The following is a 26,181-nucleotide window of genomic DNA, read 5'->3' as shown; positions in this document are numbered from 1 at the left end:
GTTAGAAACTGAGAAGATGAGTGTCACGGACCCATGACAGTTTAGGGTATATAAATAAATAGAGCTCTGGGTTTTAACTAAACGCGGATACGGTTAAAATAAAATGAAAATGGAGAGGCTTCCTCTCCCACCTCAAATGAGAGTAGAGGCAGTTAAAAACGAGAAACGCAACTCCATGTTGACCGTGAAACAGCCATCTATGGTGAAAGAAAGGTTTAGTGATGGTACCGTAATAGATTCAACTTGCTTTGTCAGACCGCCTCCACAAGGGGGCAGCATCGCTCCAGAGCAGGAACCTCGACTGTTGTAGACGATGTGACCACAGGTTATTATCTGAAGTAATTTTAAACTAAACCCACACAAATTATTCCTGTATGTGCATTCGTGCGTGCGTGTACCCTGTCTTCATTACGATAATGTGCCCTAACCAACGGAAAACAGCTAAACCTGCAACTTAGCCTTAAAATGATTATGATCATACCAATATCAATAATATTAATAATAATATAATAATTAATAATAATTATAGTAATGCAATAACAAAAATTGCAATGATACAATACATACAGTGAGGAAAAAGAAATTATATATAAAAGAAAGTTTGTTGATCACAACAACGTACGTTTAAAAAACATTTACACACATACACACACACACACACACACACACAAAACCATGTGGGGACAAGGGAGGAGGAGGTGGTGGAGAAGGAGGAGGCGGTGGAGGAGGTGGAGGCGGTGGCGGTGGAGCACCTCATACGCAGATTTCCCACGATTCAATCCGTAGGGGCGACAGAAAAAAAAAGGGTTTTAAAAGTCTTGGGGTCACATCATAGCTGAGAGCCCCCCCACCCCCACACACACCTCCCCCCTTCTGTTTTGGGGGTCTTTAGGGTTCAGTCTCATCCCTCCCCCCCCCACTCTCTCTCCCTCCCTCCCTCTCTCTCTCTCTGCATCGATCGCCCTTCCCCCGCTCATTGTCCAGACCCCGACAGGAAGTCAGGGAGGCGGGGGGAGGAGTCAGAGAGCAGGTTCTTCCTGTGGAGCTGAGAGGACTTCCTGTTCCCGCCGGCGGACATCTTGCACGCCGCGGGGGGCCGCGTCTTCATCAGAGTCCCAGCATGCACTGGGGCTTTCCCAGAAGGCTGTGCGGGCAGCAGAGTTCGGCCAGGGAAGGGGTCCATCGTAGTGTTGTGGGGGGGGGGGCAGGGGGGGTTGTAAAGGTGTGTTTGTGTGTGTGTATGTGTGGGGGGGGGGGGGCGGTACGGCGTCCATCCAAAGCGGGAAAATTTGTTAAAATCAGGTGTGTGTGTGGGGGGAGGGGGGTACAAAAAATAAACGGGCGTGGATCACAAAGAAAAGAAATGAAGGAGAATAAAAATCACACACTCATCGTCATGTTGGGTGAATACTGAAACGAGAGAAGAAGAGGGGAGGTGGGGGGTGGGGGGGGGGACAGGGACACAGATGAGTTGAGATGCATCACCAGGGGGTCCGAAACCCCGGCAGAGCCAAGGACGCCACAGCACGGGCTCAAACACCTCCGCCAATCAGAGGGGAAGCACTCGGCCCGGGCTGCCTGCCCATTGGCTCTCTATCCGGGACATTGGTTGGAACAACGCCTTCCGCGCCTCCACCCTCTACTCCACCCTCATCTCCACCATCTCAGTCAGTCGGTTGACCGTCCCACAGCAAGAAGGCCGAGAACAAGTTGAGAAGATAAAACTAAAAGAACGACGAGATGGTGTACGGGGGGTTTTTCTGGTGCCTGAAGAGGGCAAGCGGAGATGAACGGTTCCTCTTGGGAGAACGCAGCTGGCTGACCAGGTCTGACATTTCAGTACAGGTTTGTTCTCACTTGGGAACAGCAAACGATGTGAATTTGGTGTGTCTTAACGAACGATTCCGTGAATAGATAAATAGAAGGTTCCCCCCTCACCAACACTAAAGGCTTAGTTTTGGTTCCACGTTATCCCAACGCAAGGGGGTTTACGGACCCCTTACGTCCTTGCGGACCCTCCTGGCGTCCACCGCAAGGGCCTGACGTGCGCCTCCCGAAAACGTTAACCTTGCATCGAGGCGACGCAGCAGGAAGGGCTGTGATTGGTCCGCTCACTGAAACCCGACGCAGAACCGAAACAGGTTCATGGCTGCGTCGAAGCGTCTGCGTGGTCATTGCGTCGCGTCGACGTGGAACCATAACTAAGCCTTAAGACAGTCCACAGCTCCCAATGGTGGATATAAAAGGGGAACTATTGAATCTGCGTCTGTTTATCAGGAGGGCGAGAGGGCCTCCGCAGAATCCTGATTAATCAATAAACCGATCAGCGCTCCGCTTGCATTCTGCACCCGACATGTTAGGAGGCCGGGGGGGAGGGGGGGGGGGGGTGGGGGCGGGGTGACCATTAAGAGGGTCAGACGTCGTCCTCAACTTACACTTTCACTCTGGAACGGGTTCAAGAAGTTCCCCCCCATCTCGCCGTCGTCCCGCGGCGTTCCCGGCGGGTTGTTCATGCCGCCCATGTTGTTAGGAGAGTTCTGGCGGGAAAGGAATTTGAGAAAAAGAGCGGGAACATCAGCATCATGGCCGACTCCCCCGTCATTGTTATACAGTTCATCAAAAAAATCATTAAATACAGCAACAGATATGGAGCAAAGTAGGGTCAAAACGGCATTAGAGAAACGTGGAGCTGTACACACCTTTGGCAGCCCGTCCATGTCCCCAGAACCTGCAATAAGAGAAGCATTATTATGATTCTTATATCGTTCTGATCACAGGTTCACATACATTAACTAAAGCGCAGCATGCTGGTCTCTGAACATGGCCACCCACACATACTACAAATGATCTTCTATTTAGTCATCTATCACACGCGTTCATCCACAGCGATCCAGGACATGAAGTATCTGTCGGTGATACTTAATTCAGATCGATGTCACAAATGAGGACGGTCTGGTTCAAGGAGGTCTACAGAGAGCGTGGGGAATCGAACCCAGAGCCTTTAACCTATGTCAGGAACACCCTATGAGCGACTACACCTTCCTGCCCCCCCTGGTATGATCCACATATTCCAGGACCCCGTTAAAGCCCCCCAGTCGGGGTCAGGAGCCGGTTAAAGCCCTTCAGTCGTGGACAGGACCCGGTTAAGCCCCCCAGAGCGGCGGTCTGACCCACCTAGAGATCCGTTCATGTGGTGCGGCTCCATGGCGCCCATGGCCCCCATGGGCCCGTCAGGCCCCGGCCCCATGGGGAACTGGAACACAGGACAGGGACGTTAGGGGAGGGCACGGGACGTACTGTACAACATACATACTGTACAACATAATGTACAGCCTACTGTATAACACACTGTATAACACTGTTGAACACACTAACATACTGTTCACTATACTGTATAACACTGTACAACATAATGTACAGCCTACTGTATAACACTGTTGAACACACTAACATACTGTTCACTATACTGTATAACACTGTACAACATAATGTACAGCCTACTGTATAACCCACTGTATAACACTGTTGAACACACTAACATACTGTTCACTATACTGTATAAAACACTGTACAACACTTAAACATACTGTACACCCTACTTCATAACATGCTGTTCAACATACTGTATAACACATGTCCCGTAGATGGATGAGGCAGAAGGTGAAAGTAACGCGATAAATACGACTAAATAATTGGTCTATCGACCCGGTTTGAGAGTATGACGCGGACTCAGTCCTGGCGGATCAAGCATTCTAAAGACTCGCTCAGAGCCGAGCTGCTGAGGTGAACGCCGTCTCAGTGAACTAAAACTCAGTCCGTGGTGCTTTTAGGATCACTGAGACGATTCTCTGTGCAGATGTGCTGCTTCAGGGCAGACAGAGGCAGTTAATGGACGGATAATAGCAATGAAAGCGAGTAAGGGCTCATTGTGCGGCGACAGGGACGGTGCTCACGTTGGGTCTGTTGCCTCCCGGTCCGATGGGGTTCATCATAGTGTAGATATTTTCGCTGGAGTTGGTCGAGTCTGGAGAGGAGACGAGCCACAGAAGAACAGGTGTCAGTCTGGGCGTTCAGTCTCCTTTAAATCTTAAGTGGTTCTTTTCTACCAATCCTAGGCTCGATGTTAACTGAGCTGAACTCAAGTTCCAACACAAATAGAAGATTTCATTTAAAAAGTGTGGAGGGATGGGAGAAGCAATAGGGTGACGCACCACCTGGGCTGGGCATGATGGGAGTTCCTGGGGGCCCTCCCCCACCTGGCGGCCCCTGGGAGGGAGACAGAGAAACCAAAGGTTAAGTCATCAATAATAACTTGGTATAAATTCTTTTAACTTTCTATCTCTTTTTGCAGTGAAAAGGTCAATTTCCCATGCCAATAAAGCCCTTATAAACAAATGAAATAATAACTTACCACATAGTTTCCGGGAGATGAGGAAGAATAGGCTATCTGGAGTCAGAGAGAGACAGAGATAATCAGAGTGGGAGAGAGGGAGGGGTAGAGAGAGCGAGAGACAGAGTGGGAGAGAGGGAGAGCGAGAGACAGAGTGGGCGAGAGGGAGAGAGAGAGGGAGAGAGAGAGAGACAGGGTAAGAGAGTAGAAAGGGAGATAATCAGAGAGAATTAGAGAGGGAGTCAGAGAGTGAGCGAGAGAGGGAGAGAGCAGCAGGTTAGCAGAGAGAAACAGGGCTGTGTGTGTATAATGAGAGGGTGGTGCTGTCGGTGTCTCACAGGTTCCTGAGTGACTTACAGAGTTAGCGTTAGGCCCCGGCCACGGCCCTCTTCCTCCAGGGCCCCTGATGAGAGAGAGGGGGAGGCCGAGAGAGAGGGGGAGGCACAGAGAGAGAGAGAGAGAGAGAGAGGGGGAGGCAGACAGAGAGAGAGAGACGTTAGAGCAAAGTAGATTAACAGAATCATCATCCAGAGGTCAGAGAGAGAGAAGGACGGTGGTGAAAAGAGAGGCAGCAAGAGAGAGAGAGAGTGGTAGAGAGAGAGAGCAAGAGAGAGAGTGGTAGAGAGAGAGAGAGAAAGAGAGAGCAAGAGAGAGAGCAAGAGAGAGAGAGTGGTAGAGAGAGAGCAAGAGAGAGAGCAAGAGAGAGAGAGTGGTAGAGAGAGAGCAAGAGAGAGAGTGGTAGAGAGAGAGTAGTAGAGAGAGAGCAAGAGAGAGAGTGGTAGAGAGAGAGTAGTAGAGAGAGCAAGAGAGAGAGTGGTAGAGAGAGAGAGCAAGAGAGCGAGAGAGCAGGAATGGTGGAGAGATAGTGAGATTAGAGTCAAGTTGAACAGCGATGGGGAATAACAGCGCCAGCATCCAGATGAGAATGAAGGGAACGAATTAGCGATGTTGAAAACTGGAAGAATTATGAACACGTGTTCAAAAAGGCCTGGGGGGGGGGGGTCATGCGATCATTAACAGGTGTGTGTGTGCGAGTTGGGGGGGGGGGGGGTCAACTTACATGTTCATTCCTGGCATGGGACCGCCCATGGAGTTAGGAGGAGGCCGCATGCCCCCGTAGTTCTGAGACAGAACAACAAAACCGTTAAGAATGAAGCTCTGTCTGTCTCTGTCTCTGTTTCTGTGTCTGTGTCTGTGTGTGTGTTACCTGTGGTCCCATGGCCATTCCTCTAGGGGGATTCATTCTCATTGGCCCGCCCATATTAGGATGTCCTGAAAAGAGCAAGAGAGTTTGGGTCAATGATGGGACTCAGTCATTCCCATGTGGAGGACGCGCGCACACGCACGCACCCACGCACACGCACGCACGCACGCACGCACACACGCACACCTCGTATAATCCCATTAAATGCACCTCCCTGGCTCTTGAAACAGTAATCTGCTCCCAAGCCACCTCATGCCCCACTTTAACACACACCTCGTCCCACAAATCAGACTGTAGATAGTCTGACATCTGATGGCAAGCGGGCACAAATCGGGCCCTTTCTCTTTCTTTCGCACGTGTTTGGTTATTGACAGCGAACACAAATCCGGCCGGAAATAGTAAACAATCCCAAAGGTTTCAAATTGATCCCCATGTAGACGGGTCACATTGATAAATAAGGACTTTATTCATCTTTTCCCTCAGGGTTAATTAAAGTGCAATTTTCACAAATGGCCAATTACAAACATAAGAGTGTTGCGCTTTTTACGCGTGCTGTGATAAGTCCCGGTGTCTGAGAACAACTCGGGAATGCGAGACCGCTGACATCATAGGTCAGATTCGGAGAACTCAAACGTGACGTGGCGGGTCTGAACCAGCGCTCTGTCACAGGAGGGAATCCGCTCCACCTTCAGGAAGGTGTTCACTGCGGCGCACCGACTGCTGCAACAGCATGACCGGTACCAGTACCGGCCGGTACCCACCTTGTGGTCTTGTGGGGTCCAGACTGTTTGGCAGGAGGGGCTGGGAACCAGGGATCCCCCCGGGAGGCTGCAGACACAAAAAGAGGTTCATTAACACACGCACACGCAACTTCTTTAGTAGTTAGTTAATAGTAAACAAAAACAAAGGAAAAAGTAGTATATATATATTAAAAATTATTAATCAAACAATGAAATGCATAGCCAGCGCTAGTTCAACTGGATTTGATACTTAAGCAAAGTGAGGAGGGAGAAGGGTGGGACACCACGACTCAGAGAGCAGGACCCCTACCTGGTTTGGCATTCGGAGCGCCGGTCTCGGGCCGCCGGGGTACCGAGGAGACATGAAGGGCTGGAGGGGGAAGAGGAGGAAGAGGAGGAAGAGGAAGAGGAGGGGGAAGAGGAGGAAGAGGAGGAAGAGGAAGAAGAGGAAGAGGAGGGGGAAGAGGAGGAGGAAGAGGAAGAGGAAGAGGACATTAGAGAGGAATGGAGGACGGAGAGGGAGGGGACAAGGGGAGGGGAGGAGAGGGGGAGGGTTAGGGAGGGGGTGTAGAAGATGGCGAGGGAGATGAAGGACAAGGAAGAGACGGGAGGAGGAGGGGGGGGGGGAGAGAGAGAGGGCAAGGTGTAGGAAAGAGGGGGGTGAGGGGTTGTAGAACAGAAAGACAAAAGGCGTTTTAATTATTGATCCAACCGAGCCCACTCAGCAGGGTAGTCATGGGGACCGGTGGGTGGACATGGTGCGGGTGGTGGAGGGTGGAGGATGAACGCATGAGACACACCATCATGCCACTTTGACGCCACTAGACGATGACACTAGACTGATAATACAAACATTAATAACAAGAAGAGAGTGCGCGGCCGTTACATTCACTACGCAACCTGGCCTCTGGAGGACCAGCAGGTAAGTAGAGCGAGAGACGGAGACAGAGAGAGAAAGAGTGAGATAAACGTTGAGAAGAAAGAAAGCGCAAGAACTGAAGAGTGTTTCAGTGTGTACAAGACGGAGCCAGGGGATTCTTGTGCACCCACTACCTCTCCCTCCCTCGCCCCCTCCCTCCCTCTCTGTGGTGTAAGGCGACTCGGCCCGTGGTCTTTCTTGGCGTAGTGAAGCGGCACCTCGGGCCAAAGACACCATTGAAGACCTGAGAGGAAGCGTGTCCACAAACGGACTCACACACTCACAGTAACAAGAAACCGCAGGACTAAAGGGCCAGGCCGCAGCTAACACTACACTCCCGGCTCAGCGCTAACACTACGCTCTGCTACCGGCTCAGCGCTATCACTACGCTACCGGCTCAGGGCTAACGGTACGGGCACAGCGCTAACGCTACCCTACGGGCCCAGCGCTAACACTACACTCCGCTACTGGCTCAACGCTAACACTACACTCCGCTACCGGCTCAGCGTAACATTACACTCCGCTACCGGTCAAAGCAACACTACCTCCGCTACGGCTCAACGAACACTAACTCCGCTACCGGTAAACGCTTAAACCACTACACTCCGCTACCGGCTCAACGCTAAACACTACACTCCGCTACCGGCTCAGCGCTAACACTCACTCCGCTACCGCTCAACGCTAACACTTCACGCCGCTACCGGCTCAAGGCAACACTAAACTCCGCACCTGCTCAGCCTAACACTACCACTCCGCTACTGGACTCAACGCTAAACACTACACTCCGCTACCGGCTCAACGCTAACACTACACTCCGCTACCGGCTCAGCGCTAACACTACACTCCGCTACCGGCTCAACGCTAACACTACACTCCGCTACCGGCTCAGCGCAAACACTACACTCCGCTACCGGCCCAGCGCTAAGCCTTCGCTAACGGCTCAATGCAAGTGCTACCTCGGCGCTGGAGGGAGCTACATCTCTGAAGTCTGACGCCACGTTAAAGCAGTCGTTTTAATACCGGACATACTTGTTTTTTTCTCTTAACCTGGCCTTTGTTGCAGAAGCACAACATAATTAAATAGGCTGATGGGTGCCTTGCATACAACTAAAGACACGCGCGTGTGTGTTTATGGGAGTGTGCGTTACAAGAGTGTACACGGTGTCTCCTTTTCCTGTTTTATTTATAAATGCACATGAATGCTCAGCAGAGGGGAGGGGCCTGCGTGTGTGTGTGTGTGTGTGTGTGTGTGTGTGTGTGTGTGTGTGTGTGTGTGTGTGTGTGTGTGTGTGTGTGTGTGTGTGTGTGATACAGCCCCACCACCAAAGCAAGCTGCTCCAGGGGGGCGGGGCACAGCATGAATTATTCATCCCACACAAGGCCAACCATGTTGGGCCGTGAGCAGGAGGGGAGCAGCCGCCCGCTAGAGGCTTTGGGGATGGAGCGGGGAGCTAGTGGACCTACACGCTAAGAGCAGCCATGCAGACCTAGGAGCAGAGAGACTGGGCTAACCCCTCGCGTCAGTGAGACAGGGCTAACCCCTCGCGTCAGTGAGACAGGGCTAACCCCTCGCGTCAGTGAGACAGGGCTAACCCCTAGGGTCAGTGAGACAGGGCTAACCCCTAGGTTCAGTGAGACTGGGCTAACCCGTCGGGTCAGTGAGACAGGGCTAACCCGTCGGGTCAGTGAGACAGGGCTAAACCCTAGGGTCAGTGAGACAGGGCTACCCACCAGGTTAATTCAGTGTCTAGAAGCAGTGAGACAGGACTCTGGACAGTGAGAGAGGTCTAGGGGTAGTGATACAGATCTAGGGCAGTGAGACAGGTCTAGGGGCAGTGATACAGATCTAGAGCAGTGAGACAGGTCTAGGGCCAGTGATCCAGGGGGCAGTGAGACGGTCTAGGGGCAGTGATACAGGTCTAGAGCAGTGAGACAGGTCTAGGGGCGGGCCGTTAACCCCATCAGAGGGATTGCTAGTGGGTGTATAATCCGTGAATGGAGGTGAGAGAGAGATGGGGGAGAGTGGGGGAGGTTTAGAGAGAGGGGTGAGTGTGTGTAGCGGGTGGGGGGGGGGGGGGGACAGAGAGCATGTCTTACCTGGCCATGGGGTCCCATCATGGGGTTGCTGGGGTTGTGGGGAGGGGGCTGTGCATGGGGGGACTGCTGTGAGCCTGGAGGTCCCTTTAAGAAAGAAGAGTGATGTCAGAGAGAAGGGGGGAGGGGGGGGGGGGGCAGTTACGGAGTTACACCTGGGGCTATCGGCCAATCAACAACCAGGACAGGGAATAGAGGGATGACAGGGGCGGCTGCCTCTTTAGGAAGCAGGGAGAGAAAGGAAATGGGATATTTTGGCCGACCCAATAACTACGGTCACCACTGAGCGAAAATCAAAAATAGAAAGATTGCACACATGTCGGAAACCTCAAAACACTACCAAATATCCACCTAGCAGTAGCTAACCGCGTGTCTTTCCTCCCGATGTTTACGGTGACAAATTATAAACGACCAGATGTCATTTGACCCGTTGACCACACGGGGGCAGTGTTGCCAAAGACTCAGAGCCGCACAGGACTGGCGCTCGGCTCACGAAACACGATGAGGATGCTGAAATATTCCACAGAAGCTACGGATGTTTACATTCCTTGCGGTTCCGATATTGACTGCAGCGTGCGACTGTCACACAAGAGCACGCACAAGAAACCGCCCACAGAGTTCATCCCAAGGCCAAGAGGTGAGGGCTCTTGTTCCGCTCATCCAAACGACCACCACTAAACGACACAGCTCAACACACTCTTCCTCCATCAGTGGATGGCGCTCCCTTCGACCAATTTGGAGATGTGTCAACGAGGGTACCCGTTTTGATGGGAGACACTGGAATTTTCCACACATCCCAGCATAGCCAATGTGTCTATTCGTCTCTCTCTCTCTCTCTCTCTCTCTCTCGATCTCCCCTCTCACTCTCTCTCTCACTCTCTCTCTGGGTTAACACACCAGCATGTGAATCCCTTGTTGGCTTTCACTCCCGTGATCAAAAACAACATTTAGCTTTCATTTAAGTTTCTGCCTTGCTTTAGCACCATTAACCATATTTACAGCAAACAGGCCCGGCTTTATATAATGACAGAGGTGGCCGAGCACATAGCGCACACACACACAAACGTCCACCCCACCGCACACCCCCACCAGTGTTATAAATAGCACTTCCGTGAGTATCCTCTCCCTCTCTGCTCGTTCTGCCTCTGTCTCTCTCTCTGGTCTTCTCTCCGTCCCTCATCCTGTCTTTCTCTCACTGTTCCTCTGGTCTTCTCTCCGTCCCTCATCCGGTTATTCTCTCACTGTTCCTCTGGTCTTCTGCCCCTCACTCTCTCTCTCTCTCTCTCTCTCTCTCTCTCTCTCTCCCCCTCTCCCTCTCCACCTTATCGTGCTGGCTGCCAAATGCCAGCGCTGTCCATCACACCACTTCCTGGTAAAGTGTGTGTGTGTGTGTGTCTGTATCACTGTCAGTGTGAGTATCGTCGCACAACTTGACTGCATGTGAAACCGCACGTGCCTCTAACAGTGCATCTTTAACTGGCAAAGAGTGAGTGAGTGGTTGTGTGTCCTTTAAAACATTCACAAACACCCTCCATTCCCAAAGCAGGGACAGGTCAGAGATGGAGATGTGAGAGATGCAAACAGAGCGAACTGGAATGAATAGATGAATCATACAGCATTGGAACAGCACACGACAGAGAGAGGTTTTAAACAACCAACATTGCATCGATAAGACCCACAGGCCTTGAACTTGAATCACTGAATGAATGCATGTCCCTTCAGGCTCAAGTAGCCCAACATCTGGGTGAATTTCAAAACGATGACAAAGAAAGTCCAAACCACCAACATTCCCCCAAGCTTACTTGAAGTGTGCACAATATAACCATCCATCCATCCATCCATGAGCACCAGTTCATTAGACATGCAGGCAGAAGCCCCCCCATCTTATCTGTTTTCATCCAGTCCAGACATTTACCCAGCAGCTCGACCATGTAGATATAAAATGCAGTGCAAAGACAGGCCTGCGTGTGACGGGTGTATGGGGTCATCACAGGCGGCCACAAATGGAAAGCTCCAACCGGAAAAAGAACCCCGAGTAAAACCGTCCAATCCCATGATGGCTTCAATGCAACGTCCATACCGATTGGCTCATGAAACTCTGAAGAAGATAAAGGCCGTGCAATGTGCTTTTTGACAGGTGCCCTCAAGGAAATAAGCCAGCGGGTCATCAAAGGGTACAACCACGTCCATATTGAACATATTAAACAAAATGGATAACGACGGATGACAAGGAAGTGGAACAGGGCCGGGAAATGAAGGAGTAATAGATGGCAGACACAGTGACGGATGGTGGGGGGGGGGTGTAGTCGTGGGACAGGTGGGGGTGTAGTCCTACCTGAAAGAAGCCTGGTGGCATGGGACCCCCTGGCATGCCGTCGTTGGGGGGCATGTTTCCCATCACCGGGCTGGGCGCCGCCGCTGCACTCTGCAAAGACAAAACACACAGGGGCTCAGTGTCTCTCGCCCTCTCTCTCTCTCTTTCCCAGTTTCATATCTCCCTCTCTCGGGCTGCACCGCTCCCCGGTGACCACAGGGGGCAGTGTCTGCAACTTCAACCTGTACCATCCTGTAGCCCTTCAGAAGGACTCGTTTGTCCATGAGGACGGACCGTCAGGTCAGGAGGAGAGCCATGCCGGGGGGTTCATTCAGAGACGTTCCTAACGCGAGCGGCTGGATGATAAGAAGTCACCCCCATACAGAGCCAACCAGGGGATAGTCAACGCTGCTAACGCACGGCCCTTTAAGAACACGCCGCAGTCTCAGTACAGTGGGAGGCTCTCGGAGCTCTTTAAAGAAACCAAAAAAAAAAAAGTCCACGCCATGAGGCTCATAATTGGTGTTGTGTGTGCAGTGGCACTTGTGTGAGGGCCTTAATATTGCACGTTTCACAGTTTCATTTTTCTTTCCCTTTCCATTAGTGAGGAAAATAGTAGAGGATTATGTACGCGCAGAGTGATGTCAATGGTATGCCAGTGGTAATGCCTGGTTATATTGGGGTAAGGACTTTGTTATAGTGTGGTAGTGACTGGATATCGTGGGGTAATGACTGGTAAGAGTGGGGTAATGACTGGGTTATAGTGGGGAAGTGACTGGTTTATAGTGGGGAAGTGACTGGTTTATAGTGGGGAAGTGACTGGTTTATAGTGGGGAAGTGACTGGTTTATAGTGGGGTTATGAATTGGAGGGGATCTGTGTTGGACTAGTTTGTGTGAACCCCCCCACAAACCCAAGCAGTGATCAGATTTTGTGTCCAACGAGCTCTTGGGTCTGAGCGACCGCACCAACGTTTTGTATTTTGATAGGACTTCAGGTCTTCAGGGCCCTGGATACTGGGGGTAATGCCTTGAGTGATAACCAAGGCCGGATATATAAAAATTATATAACTGTATTCTTGTCAACACATACACACCGAGGCGTATTGTGATGGCTTACATAAGCCTGCCAGTACCAGCACACACACATACACACAGACACACACACTCTTATCTTGTATACACATAAATGCAGAGGTGACAGCGCACTACCTCTCACCTAAACACACACACGGGCACACACACACACATCCCAGTGAGGCTGCAGGAGCAGAACAAGGAAAACTTACTAGAGCTGGGGGAGAGAGGGACTATGTTCTCTATTGTCTCTCACCAACACACACACACACACACAGCATGTGGCCACTACGCCCCATGTGAACACATATGTTTATTAACGGGCGCATTTACAATGACACGGGCAAACACAGACACCCACCACCACCATGACTTTTAAAGTCCTTCTCCTCCCCCCCCTCCTCCTCTATCTGAACACACACACACACACACACACACACACACACACACACACACACACACACACACACACACACACACACACACACACACACACACACACACACACACACACACACACACACACACACACACACACACACACACACCCATCTTTATGCTAATTCTGCTAGTGAACATGACCAGGCTACCAAGTCCCGGGGGGATGAGGCGGGGGTCGGCTGCCTCCCCCACTCCTCTCTTTCTCCCACCTTCGCTGCAACCCCCCCCCCCCCCCCCCCCGCGCTCCCCCTCCCTCTCCCTCTCTTCTCTCACAATCACTACTTCCAACCCGCTCCCGTCTCCCTAGCTCCAGATCTCCTTCCTCACTTCTTTATTCCCCCCCCCCCCACACACACCCACACACACACACACACACACACACACACACACCTCTAACCATTGTATGACGACTCCTCTCCTTTCCCCCCCCCCCCCTCCACCTCTTCTCCCCCCCCCCTCTCCCTCTCTCGCTCGCTCTCCCCCCTCCCTCCTCCCCTAGTAGGGTGTCAGCAGCTTGCAGAAGCTGTTGCTATGGAGACAGGTCCTATCTGCACTCTGTCCCTCTGGCATCCCCCGCTCCAGGAACACAGAGGGAGAGGGAGGAGAGGGAAAAGAGCGTGTGAGGGAGACAGTGGGAGTGAGAGAAAGCGAGACGGAGAAAGAGGGAGAGAGAGTCAGAAGCACCACAGGAGTGAGACATAGCTGATGGTTAAAAATATATATCAGCACAAGAAAAATATGAGAAGAAATACGAGGGGAGAAGTAGAGAGAGAGGAGCAGGACGAAGAAAGCCAACAGAGGAGAGCGGGGATGGAGGGCAGACCGTAAACGGCTCCTGGCGTTCTCCTGGGCGATTAATGGCCAACTATCTGCGCCTGCATCCCCTGGCCCACTGATTGGATGTATGCAAATGATCCGCGTGCAGAAAACCTTCCCGTCGCCACAGTGGGGCACGGCGTTTTCTGCACACGCTGGTTACCCACACAGTACCAACGGCTCCGGAGCCGACGGCAGAAAAATATAAAAACAGTAAACGGCTCCTGTAATTTCAGAATTAGGCGAGCGGAGGCAATCTTCGCCTACCTCTCCACCGTGTGTTCGGTTCCTCAGCCCACACAGCGGGAACCTGGCGTACATTACGCTCTCCCTCCAGCGTCTGAGAGTTTTGGGTGTCAACGTCTCGGAACGGCCAAACCCAGCCCGCTTTGAGATTGTTTATTTCACGCCTCCGGTGCGCTCCGAAACACGGAATCGTTTGATTTTGTAATGTATGCAAATGAGAGATGTTAACGAAGTCTCGTTTAATTGGGTAATTGAATTGGGTAATTGAATTGGTCTTGGTTCCGACGGAACAGGTAAATATCAACAGCTAATCTGGAGTGAGGGGAACGAGGGGGGGAGATGGAGCATTCAGGGTGAATGGAAGGTTTTAAGCTTATGAATAAAAAGGATTGGGTGGTTTTGTTCTTACAATGCTACTTATAAGTAATAAGCTCAAGTGTTCGAAATCATCTACGCGACGAGATGCAGGACAGGCGTACAGAGGCTGGGTCTTCACAGTACAATAACGGCAGGTGGAGAAGCCTTTATTGAAGCGCCCGCCCTTACCAAGGGAACATATTTGCGAGCCCTTATTCCAGAACAACCCTCATTATGAGGCTGTCATAAATTCATTTCCAAAATGTTCTTAAAATAAAAGTGGAATATATACAATGGAAAAAAAATCTTTGTGATGCACAAGCCATGGCTTACATCATGTTGACGCGTGTGTCGGAGAGGTACATATTTGAGCCATCATTTGTGCAAATCGCTCCCTTGTTCCCCACCCCGCTCCATAAACCCCCGATGGGCTGCTCAATAGCCCGCTCCACAGGGGGCAGTAAATTGAGATTTCGGACACCTTTGAATCATCGTTTTTGCGCCACCGCTGATGGGTTTAGAGTCACATAAACAGCTGATTTACAGCGACCCTTTCGGCCATGTTGGGTCATCATGTGAGATCCCACCAGCAGAGGCAAAGCACTGCATTGTGGCGTTTATTTTTATATCATTAAGTCGTGTGCACTGGACACTATTTTTATGTTGGCTGGTGGGATATTTTGAGCTCTATAGCGCATTAATACATCTTTTGGATCGCTGACGATAAAATGCAAGGACAGGACAATACACTATAAAGCCAATAGGGACCAATTCGATTAATTATTAGTTCCTGACCTTAACATTACCCTTACGTAAACCCTGCAGAAGCTCAGTGACCAGAACCACTGATCTCCAAATAATCAAAAGACTAATTGATTTGATTGGCTGATATGTGGACAGTCACATACGGAGAAGCATTGATCCGATAATAACCCCCCCGCCTGTTACCTATATCCATCTCTCTCTCTCTCCCCCCCCCACATGTCCACACAGCCTTTTTCTCACTCTCTCTCTCTCTCTCATGTCCACAGAGCCTCTCTCGCTCTCTCACGTGTCCACACAGCCCCTCTCTCTCACAGCACTATATCGGTCAGATCAATAGTGCTCAACACATTATTGACCTCTGGTTGGTACCTTTCACAGGAATAAAGACATAAACAGTGGATGGAGGGACGGGCGAGAGAGAGGGAGCGAATGTGCATCTATATATTTATTGTGTGTATGCATCGCCATGGATGTGCCCAAGTGTGTGTGGCATATTTATGGGCATATATGGTGTGGTCATATGTTCATATTTATCTACGGTCTGGTTCGTACAGAGATATATATATATACATACATACATACATACATACATACATACATATATACATACACACATCTGGTCGTGTTCTCCTGGACCTCTCCCCCGCTGTCCTTCACACAGAGAAGACACGCGAGAGACAGAGCGAGACATAAAGAGAGACAGACAGAGAGAGACAGAGAGAGACAGAGAAACAAATCGAGGTCGGCCATAAAGACAGACAGAGACCGAGAGACAAAGAGAAAGACAGAGTGACGGAGACAGAGAGAGAGAGACAGAATGGCTGACTTGGGCGTGCGGCTCCCTTCAGAGCCGCAGAATATGGCTCGTGCTGTTCTCCACGTCACAGCTGACTGACACACGCGCGATTATTAAAACCCAGCTGCTCCTTGAAACTGGCAATACATCTATTTTGAAACACACAGTTTCTAAAGAACATTCTGCCAATGGAGGTTGAGATATAAAAACACACATACACCGGACATACGCACACAAACAACCGGAGGACATACGCACACAAACAACCGGATGACTGACACACACACACACACACACACACACACACACACACACACACACACACACACACACACACACACACACACACACACACACACACACACACACACACACACACACACACACACACACACACACACCCCTTTAGAAGCCAACCGTTTGACCCAAGGAAGGTCAGGGGTCATTTAAAGGGACTGGACCCAGTGACCACTCGGCCCACAGGGCATGGTGTATCTGTGGGTGTGTGGGAAGAGGCTGACTTCAGATCCGCTGGCCCATTCTGACACAACCCCCTTCAAAACTAATTTTATTTCAGATTAAATCTATTAAGTCGCCCATCAGTCTTTTCAAAATAAGATAACGGAAAAAGAACAACCTGGTGTGAAGCTTATTTTAGAAATTTAAAAACCTACAGATAAGGACGGGTAGGAAAGTGTGGTCGGATTCTGTATTGGTACGTTTTGCTTGTGGCCTGACCGGAAAAACCGGTTATAGAAATAATAACAGGCCGTGAATCAGCAAACAATAGAAAAGAGTCTCTCATCCAAGAGGATAAAAAGGTCAATAATTATCATGAAGAAACAAGCTGAGAACATACCAACTACTCTACAGCTCGGGTCGAGTTCACAGAGAGGGCTCTGGATGAGAGGTTCTTAAATGACTAAATAGTTAGAGTGTGGGGAGACGGCTAATTAGCTTCATAGACCTAATTTGCCCAATCCGTCTCCAAACAAGCCATTTCTTTATCGGCTAGCTTAAGAACCCAATCCAAGCAAGCGCAGGATTCACCGACTCTGTACAGCCGTAGCGTTGGCTTGGTGCTGCATAGCGTTCATCTCCCTCCTCTCTACCCAGGCGGTTTGTATTTTAACTAGCTCGGCTCGCGCCCGACTCAGTCTTCATGTTCTCCGCGCTGCCCTCTCCCCTCCGCTACAGCGCCAACAGGCATTGTGGGTAAACAGCTAGATGAGCTAATCAATCTTCCCTGGGGAATGGAGGTGTGTGCGTGCGTGCGTGCGTGTGTGGCAGGGAATTGGTGAGGGGACAATATATATAAGTGAGAGGGAGAAAATGAGAGATATTGTGAAGGAGAAGGAGCAAGAGATACAGAAGAGAGACGGACCGAGAGAGAGACATACAGAGAAGAGAGTGAGAGAAAACAAATGTGCACCTCAGTATATGCAAATGAGGGGATGTTGACGGGAATACCACAGGCAGGGAGAGCAAGAGAGTAGAGAGGGAGAGGTGTACAGAGGAGAGAGCGAGGGGTACGGAGAAGAGAGAGAGCGAGAAGTACAGAGAAGAGAGAGCGAGAGAGAAGATAGCGAGAGGAAGAGAGAGGAACAGAGGGGAGAGAGAATGGGTGAGCGCGAGGAGATAGCGAGAGTGAGGTACAGAGAAGTGAGAGGTACAGAAGAGAGAGGGAGGAAGGTAGGTAGGTAGAGGTACAGAGAAGAAAGAGGGAGAGCGAGGGAGGAAGAGAAGGAGGAGCGTGGGACACACACACACACACACACACACACACACACACACACACACACACACACACACACACACACACACACACACACACACACACACACACACACACACACACACACACACACACACACACACACACACACAAGGTGAGGGGTACGTGCTGAGGGAGCAAAGAGCGCCAGGGCAGGTGAGGGAGAACAGAAGGAAGGAGGAAACAGGAGAGGAGTCTGAGTACACACACACGTGCACATTAATACTGCATTACAATATTCACACGCAGAAACGAGGCGCTGCTTGAGGAGGACGTCCATCCCCGGCGGGGCGGAGGCAGGCTGTAACGTTAGCCCAGCGGCCGGCCTCAGTGCCGGGGGAAACCCGAGACGAGCACGCAGGTAATGTTTTAATTGAATGACCGCAACGAGCGACCGTTACCGGTGTGGAGGCACCAGCGTACCTACAGAAGGAGATGGTTATCAAGGATAAAGACTCATGATGCAAACACTACTCTCTCACAAACAGACACTCTCTCTCTCCCCCCCCCCCCCCCCCCCACGGTCCCCCCCAGCTCCACGGTCAACTAGCGCTCTGGCACCCTGGGTGCGAAAGGACCACCACCCCAACCCCATCACCTTCCTCCACCCATCCTCTGGGCCGATGGCCAAAGCACCCTCCTCCTCCCCCCCCCCCCCCCCCCCCCCCCCACCCCCCACCCCCCCCCCCCCCCCCCCCCCCCCCACCCCCCACCCCCCAAAGTAGACACACACAATCCCCCCCCCCCCCCCCCCAAAATCCCTGGCTTAGCCCCGGCCCAGTGCTGGGATTACCGGATTAGAACTCTATTCCATTATCTCCCACCAGTCCACACACACACACACACACACACACACACACACACACACACACACACACACACACACACACACACACACACACACACACACACACACACACACACACACACACACACACACAGGAGAGGGCCAAAGGCAGACGTAGACACACACTGTCCATCATAACAAATGACATTCATACACAAAGGATACAGTTACATGCTTTCACACACGCACTTTGGGGGGGAGGGGGGGGGGGACACAAAAAAAAGCAGCATTCCACAAACCCAATCCAAGGCAACAAACACGTCGGAGACAACGTGGTCCCACTTTCCCCAGAGACACAATAACAGGGACCATACATGATACTGGGGCGAAGGCCGATCCAATAAGACTTGACTCTTACACCATTGTGAGCACCACTGAATGAGGCGATGTTACCCACCAGACACACACCGTTTAAGAGGAAACGGCCACAGGTGGCCAGTACCCAACATGCAGCGGTGTGTGTGTACGTACGCGTGTACGAAGTCACCAGGAAATAGAAACCACAGTTTTTCCCGCTGATGGGACACAGATGAATACATCTTCGGAATTTAAAGAGCCGCCCACGATATCAGACGCAGAGCAGCCACTGGCCGCCACGCCTGTCAAGTCACTTACGTAATCATGGAAGGCTTTGGCCTCACTGGAGTGTTCACACGTCTCCCTTCGGTCCGGTGCGGCGCAGTACAGGTCCCAGAATACACTAGGGGAGGGGGGGGGGGGGTCAAAGGTTACTAAACAAGAGAATACAAGCACATGTGTAACGGCAATTCAAAGCCCATTCACACACTCGCACCTCTCCCTCACACTCTTCAACGTCCACACACACACACACTCTTCAACGTACACACACACACACACACACACACACACACACACACACACACACACACACACACACACGTCGGTACGTGAGAGGACCCGTCTACAGCATCACAAACGTTCACATTTAGCAGACGCTTTTATCCAAAGAGTCTTATAAAGTACATTTGTAAGAAGAAAGAAGTGAAAGAAGAAATATCAATATATCATTGTCGGTTAAGTAAGGATGTTCATGTGCCAAGCACTAACAATCGCTAGGTCAACCCAAAAACGTGAATACCGGTGTTATGTTGCGCCACAATGTGGATTTTGCTATACCGTGGATACGGATATATATATATATATATATATATATATATATATATATATATATATATATATATATATATATATATATATATATATATATATATATATATATATATATATATATATTCAGACATTTTAATTTGGCATTGATATTGTAATTTGATTTTTTTCTTTTTTTGGAAAACATACTGTTTGGAAAAAAATAAGCATGTTGAGCTAATTTGTGGAGCGGAGGTGGCATTTCAAATGAAGTAAAAACAATCGTGCTTAGGTAGCAGCTGTTTGCCAACGCTGTACACAACCAAAATATATTGACACACACATGTGCATCGACAGCTGAAGTGAAAACAGGGAATTCTTAGAAATAAGCGAAGACGCAGCGGGCAGGTAGACATCGATGCTGATCACAATCAAGGAAAAATACGATGAATTTGTGAAAAAGAAAGGGAGCTACTCTGTCGTTTGGAACTGGTTTGGTTTCAAGATCATCAAGCTCGACCGACTACTTTGTAAGTTGTGTCGGCGCGTTTTTTCAGCCAGAGCTGAAAACACCAGCAATCTAGTGAACCACCTGAAAACAATGCATGTCCGTCAATATGAGGAATGCACCCCAATGTGTGCAACAGTTGGCACCAGGGCACGACCCAAGACGACACACACACACACACAGGTGTTACGGTTTCGATTGATGTGCTATAAACTCTTTGAAACATGGAGACAACTGCTGAGAGTCCCAATCAGTTATCACAGAGCTCCTGTAAGTGTCCCCAGGAAGTAACAGATCCTCAACCACACGTACCTGTACCAACACTACCTATACGCCTGTACCAACGCTCTATACCACACACACACACACACACACACACACACACACACACACACACACACACACACACACACACACACACACACACACACACACACACACACACACACACACACACACACACACACACACACACACACACACACAATAGTTCCCCTTTGACGCAACACATGGGGGTTACGGATCCCATGTGTCCTTGCTGACCCTCCGTACGTCCACCGCAAGAGCCTAACGTGTTCCTACCAAAAACTGTAGCCTAGCATCGAGGCCACGCAGCCGCTAGGGCTGTGATTGGTCCGCTAACTAAATCATTTCCGGCAAAACGCTTTGCATGTAAAAAAAAATCAAGGCAAAACATGTAACTTTCGCCTTCATAGCCGTAACCTTTATTTTAGTACTCGCTAGTAGTTTTTAAATAGTGGAGAGGCTTTGTATTCTGTCATCATAGAGCATATTCGGTGGACGACGTCCAATCCATACCATTATCAAAACTTCTAGTAGACCAATTGTAAAGTAATAGCATGCAGAAAGCAATCCCAACAATTTGTTCTCTCTTACGTAAATCCGACGCAGAATGTAAATGGACTGCATTTATATAGCGCTTTTCTAACCGTTGGCCACCCGAAGCGCTTTACAATATTGCCTCACATTCACCATTCACGCACACATTCACACACCGACGGCGGAGTCAACCATGCAAGGGGACAGCCAGTTCGTCGGGAGCAGTTAGGGTTAGGTGCCTTGCTCAAGGACACCTCGAAACTCAGCTAGGAGGAGCCGGTGGATCGAACAAACAACCTTCAGGTTACCAGCCCCTACCTCTACCTCCTGAGCTACTACGTGGAAGCGACTGCGAGGTCATTGCGTTGCGTGAATGTGGGACCATAATCAATCCTTTACGGTGCTACACACAGTAACCCTGACCCCCCCCCCCCCCCCCATCAGTGGCGGAAGTTCATTCCTCTAGCCCACTTGGTACATTAAGCTTAACGAGCCTACAGAGCCAGAGGTGAGGAAGAGCAGCACGGTACGAAGCATGAACCCTGCTTGATGGCTGCTGACATCACCGTGGGTTTGTGACTATAAATGAGGTTCAACCCTTTCTCCAGGGTGGTTTAGACCGGTGGGGGGGCGGGGGTTGCATGCATTTGTGGGGGGGGGGGGGGGGGGGTTGGGATGGGGTAAGGCAGAGGTGACACAAAGGAACTTGGAATGCAAAGGGTTAATCTGCTAAGAACCCCCCCCCCCTCACGTGAACAAAAGAGACAGGGAGGGAGGGGGCACCGGGGTGAAGGGGGGGCAGGGGGGGGGCATTCCCCAACCATCTGGATCTATTGTTTCAGGAGCGTGTGTGTGCAATCGGGAACGGCAACTAGAGTTTGGGGGGGGGGGAGGACACAAGAAAAACGGGGTCACACCCCCAGCAGGGAAGGCCACGCCCCCAGGGAGCGGGGCCACGCCCCTAGTGAGAATGGCCACGCCTCCACTGAGGCTGGCTGAGCGTTTCTCTTTTCTTCTTCCGAACACCGCAGCTGAAACGTCGGCTCATTTAAAAAGAAGAACACCCCACTGCTAAGCGCCAACACAAGCCCTCGTTCACACCGCGGTGGTTGAGGTCCGACGGCCCATCGATGGGTGGACGGGACTTCAGCGATGGGCTACCATGGACTCCATGAACCTGGGGGCAACGCTGCCCCACACTGTAGAGCTCACTATGGCTGCTCTACAACACTGCTGCTCCCTACCTGCTCCCCCCCCCCTCTCTGTGTGTGTGTGTACCGCGGCAAAGGAATAACTGAAATCATTTACAGCTGCGGCTCAGAAATAGTGACTTGGAGGGGAAAGTGGTTTCTGCGGTGGCTGCTGATTGGACACGGGAGAAACGTGGACGATGTTGACATTGTTTGGGTTCCGTTGCATTGTTGATAGATTTGACCACACAGACCATTTAAACCACACACACACACACACACACACACACACACACAGACACACCAGGTTGAACCCAAAGTAAGGACCTCTGTGCCAAAGCCCAGAAGAGAGACTCACCACCACCATGAATGGAGGAATCCTGGGGGCTCCCCTAATGTGATGTTTTTCTCCCATCGAATCTGAGGACAGAAAAAGGAGCAGAGAAGGGGAGAAAGGTTATGCATACTGGTGTGAGGGTCGAGAACACATAATCAGACAGACCAGAATGTCAATTTCATCTTCGGGTACCACAGAACAATACTCCTGCTCTGGCCACGGCGCACGTGCTAGCAACACACACACACACACACACACACACACACACACACACACACACACACACACACACACACACACACACACACACACACACACACACACACACACACACACACACACACACACACACACACACAGTCTCGGATCACCAGCCCTCCCTTCTCCACGTCTTCGGAGCATAAATAAATGATCAGGGTCTCCAACGTGGGTCATAGTGGTTTGATCAGGGCAGTTTAAGGGGAGAGGCAAGCCGACTCGCAAGTCTTTGAAAAGGGGCTTTACCTCCCTCCCTCTCCCCCCCCCCCCCCCCCCCGCCGCCGCCGCCTCCCCCCTGTGCTCGCGTCAATGATAAATATTAGAGCTCGCTGCAGCGACCCTGAACCCCAAAGAGAAGACCCCCCTCGGTCCGGTTTCTTGGAGCCCTGGGGGGGGGGGCTCTAGGGGGGGCGCTTACCTCTGACAGGAAGGTCTGTGCGGACTTCTGGGCTCCCACGTGGAGCAGGTACTCGTAGACGTACAACGCTAACCTGAAAGACAAACACACACACATACAAAAGGTCAACTTATGGGGGCCAACGTCGACGAGGACATGGCCATAACTTTGTGGAATGATATAATTATTATTATTTATGGGGGGAAAAGATTATTTCCTCAAGATTTTATAAGCGAAACATTAGCTGAAATCGATGAGCGCTGCATGGCAGAGACACGGGCACTTACCCCGACGCCATCATCAAAGAATATTACAAAGAAAATGGACCGAATTGTTTTCTTGGGACATTCTTTTCTACGGTTAACCTCAATATCCAGCGTTACGCCCCCCCCCACGTACAGGTCTCCCCCACAGCCCTCATGTTCTCCTTACAGAGATCACCTCCTGGCTGTTGAACCCAGCCCTGCTAGAGCCGACCCTCACCATGTTACCCAGGGAACGCCCCCCTTGACTCGTGGCCTTACAGCTAGCAGTGTAGCAGGCCACGACGCTAAGCCTAGCAGCTAGCAGTGTAACCGCCCACGACACTAAGCCTAGCAGCTAGCAGTGTAGCAGAAACACCGCGAGGCCGAGCAGCTAGCATCGTAGCAGGCCATGATGCGCGGCTACTAGTGTAGCAGGCCTCGCCCGACGCATGGCCTGGTGGTGCTACGGGCCACCCAACGTGGCCTAGCAGTGTAGCTGCCCGCGCCGTGCGGCTAGCGGTGTTGTACACCACACCGGCCCGCGCCGACTAGCTGCCAGCAGTGTAGCAGGCCATCCGGCGCAGACTAGCTGCTAGCGGTGTAGCAGGCCAGCCCGCACAGACTTAGGTGTTTAATAGGCTGTTAATAGCCCATCAATCGACCAGGGCGCGTGGATATGACGGGGCAGCCAATGGCAGGCCGGCCCCGGCCGACAGGGTCTTAATGAGGGGGGACAGGGTCTTGATGTCAGAGCCCCACAAGACCCTTCACCCCCCATCCACCCTTTAGTAGTCAATAGCCCTAATCAATGCAACATGGTCTTTAGAGAATCAGGCTTTGGTGGAGGATTGTTTTAACCTATTTAATGACGCCTGGTGGGCTGCACTTAAACACCGCTCTCACTGTGTGCGTGCGTGCGCCTTAATAGCTACGACACAGAACAGTGACACAGAGGGACAGCAGTCGTTTCTGTTTGGGTACGGGCGAAGCGTGGACGATGTTGACACCGTTAGGGTACCGTTTCATTGTTGATAGATTTGACCACACAGACCAGTTTGTACCACACACACACACACACACACACACACACACACACACACACACACACACACACACACACACACACACACACACACACACACACACACACACACACACACACACACACACACACACACAGTGAATCATTAGCAGACTGTCCCTCTATCAGAAGGAAGGAGGAAGGCATTTACCTGTGCATGACACACACGTCTTCGACAGAACAAACAGAATTAGCAGCACAACACTACTTCCGACACACACAAACACACACACGCGTAATTCGAACGTCACACTGCTGCCGGTGACCGCTAACTTGCACTACAAGTGCCCAGCGTTTGTAGGTCACTTAGGGAGCTGACCACAGCGAACACACCAGCACCTGTAACCGGTACCTGGGCCGCCTCTGTCGCGCTGGCCCGGCGTTGTGTAACTAGAAGACCGGACGGAGTACACTCCCTTTAATCATCAGGCGCCCATAAAGACTTCCTTTGTACGTTGTCATCTTCATTATTCCTTGGTTAACGTTTGTGATTATGTGGTATATGCTGTACATATTACAAGTGTTGTAATACTGGGGTGTGTGTGTGTGTGTGTGTGTGTGTGTGTGTGTGTGTGTGTGTGTGTGTGTGTGTGTGTGTGTGTGTGTGTGTGTGTGTTCCTGTACCTCGTGGGTGTCGTCCCTCTGTAACACTGAACTATTGTTTAATGCTGCCGTCTCTGCCAGGTCGCTGTTGAATCAGAGATCTTAACTTCCTTGAATCTCCTCCAGATGAATCAAGGTTAAATAAAACAGTTCATCCCTATGTGCTCCCCTTAATTTGTTGTACTACAGTGGAATGGAAAAGCAGCATAGTGCCAACGGGTGAGGAGCGGTTAGGACGGGTGAGGAGAGACATCTAGGACATGGAGAGGACGGGTGAGGACGGCTGAGGAGGAGAGGTTAGGGAAGATGAGGAGAGGACGGGTGAGGAGAGGTTGAATAGGGTGAGGAAAGGTTAGGGAGGGTGAGGAGAGGAGACATCTCTAGGACAGGTAGTGGAGAGGTTAGGGAGGGTCAGGAGCAGGGAGGGAGGGTGAAGAGACACCTAGGACAGGGAGAGGACGGGTGAGCAGAGGGGAGGGAGGGTGAGGAGACACCTATGACAGGGAGAGGACGGGTGAGGAGAGGGGAGGGAGGGTGAGGAGACACCTATGACAGGGAGAGGGAGGGTGAGGAGAGGGGAGGGAGGGGAGAGGGAGGTTGAGAGGGGAGAGCATTAGGAGAGGGTCTTCTGTCTGGGGGGAGACGATAACAGTGCAGAGCGCCCCCCCCCCTCAGAGGCCCTGGATGAAGTTTTCATGTGCATTTGTGTGCGTGCGCGTGCGTGCGTGTGTGTGGGGGGGGGGTGCATGTGCCTCCCCACCTGCATTATTAACGCCCTCTCGCCAAAGGAGGAGGGGAATCTAGCCAGGGTGGATGAAGAGGGGGGGGGGGGGGGGG

The 26,181-nt window shown here is 51.2% G+C and overlaps 1 protein-coding gene across 2 annotated transcripts; it reads right to left on the bottom strand.

Moving 5' to 3' along the window:
• Nucleotides 1–926: 926 nt before the first annotated feature.
• zgc:110158 (uncharacterized protein LOC553590 homolog) lies at nucleotides 927–23,702 on the bottom strand. Of its 2 annotated transcripts, XM_056589893.1 has the most exons (17): nucleotides 23,437–23,702; nucleotides 22,782–22,843; nucleotides 19,394–19,478; nucleotides 11,683–11,772; nucleotides 9,351–9,434; nucleotides 6,645–6,704; nucleotides 6,356–6,422; nucleotides 5,598–5,662; nucleotides 5,451–5,512; nucleotides 4,748–4,793; nucleotides 4,412–4,447; nucleotides 4,212–4,266; nucleotides 3,954–4,024; nucleotides 3,175–3,253; nucleotides 2,700–2,728; nucleotides 2,436–2,537; nucleotides 927–1,410 (listed from the first exon to the last, which is right to left on the bottom strand). In XM_056589893.1, the coding sequence occupies exons 1-17, from the start codon at nucleotides 23,530–23,532 to the stop codon at nucleotides 1,381–1,383; spliced, it is 1,119 nt and encodes a 372-aa protein (XP_056445868.1). In that variant the 5' UTR covers nucleotides 23,533–23,702; the 3' UTR covers nucleotides 927–1,380. The 2 variants fall into 2 exon arrangements, with proteins under 2 accessions (XP_056445868.1, XP_056445869.1); XM_056589894.1 differs by lacking the exon at nucleotides 9,351–9,434 and having other exon boundaries at nucleotides 23,437–23,701.
• Between the last annotated feature and the right edge of the window lie 2,479 nt (nucleotides 23,703–26,181).

Source organism: Gadus chalcogrammus, chromosome 5, assembly GCF_026213295.1.
Source record: "Gadus chalcogrammus isolate NIFS_2021 chromosome 5, NIFS_Gcha_1.0, whole genome shotgun sequence".
NCBI lineage: Eukaryota > Metazoa > Chordata > Actinopteri > Gadiformes > Gadidae > Gadus > Gadus chalcogrammus.
This window is presented reverse-complemented; position numbering and strand designations above follow the sequence as displayed.

Bases quoted from the DNA above. Each gene is read 5' to 3' on its own strand.
- zgc:110158 (XM_056589893.1), bottom strand. From the start codon at position 23,532: ATGTGTGTGTGTTTGTCTTTCAGGTTAGCGTTGTACGTCTACGAGTAC. The intron at 11,773-19,393 runs GTAAGTGACTTG...TTGTCTTTGCAG, and splicing joins CCAAAGCCTTCCATGATTAC to AGTGCAGCGGCGGCGCCCAG. The intron at 5,663-6,355 runs GTGGGTACCGGC...TGCTCTTTTCAG, and splicing joins GGACCCCACAAGACCACAAG to GACATCCTAATATGGGCGGG.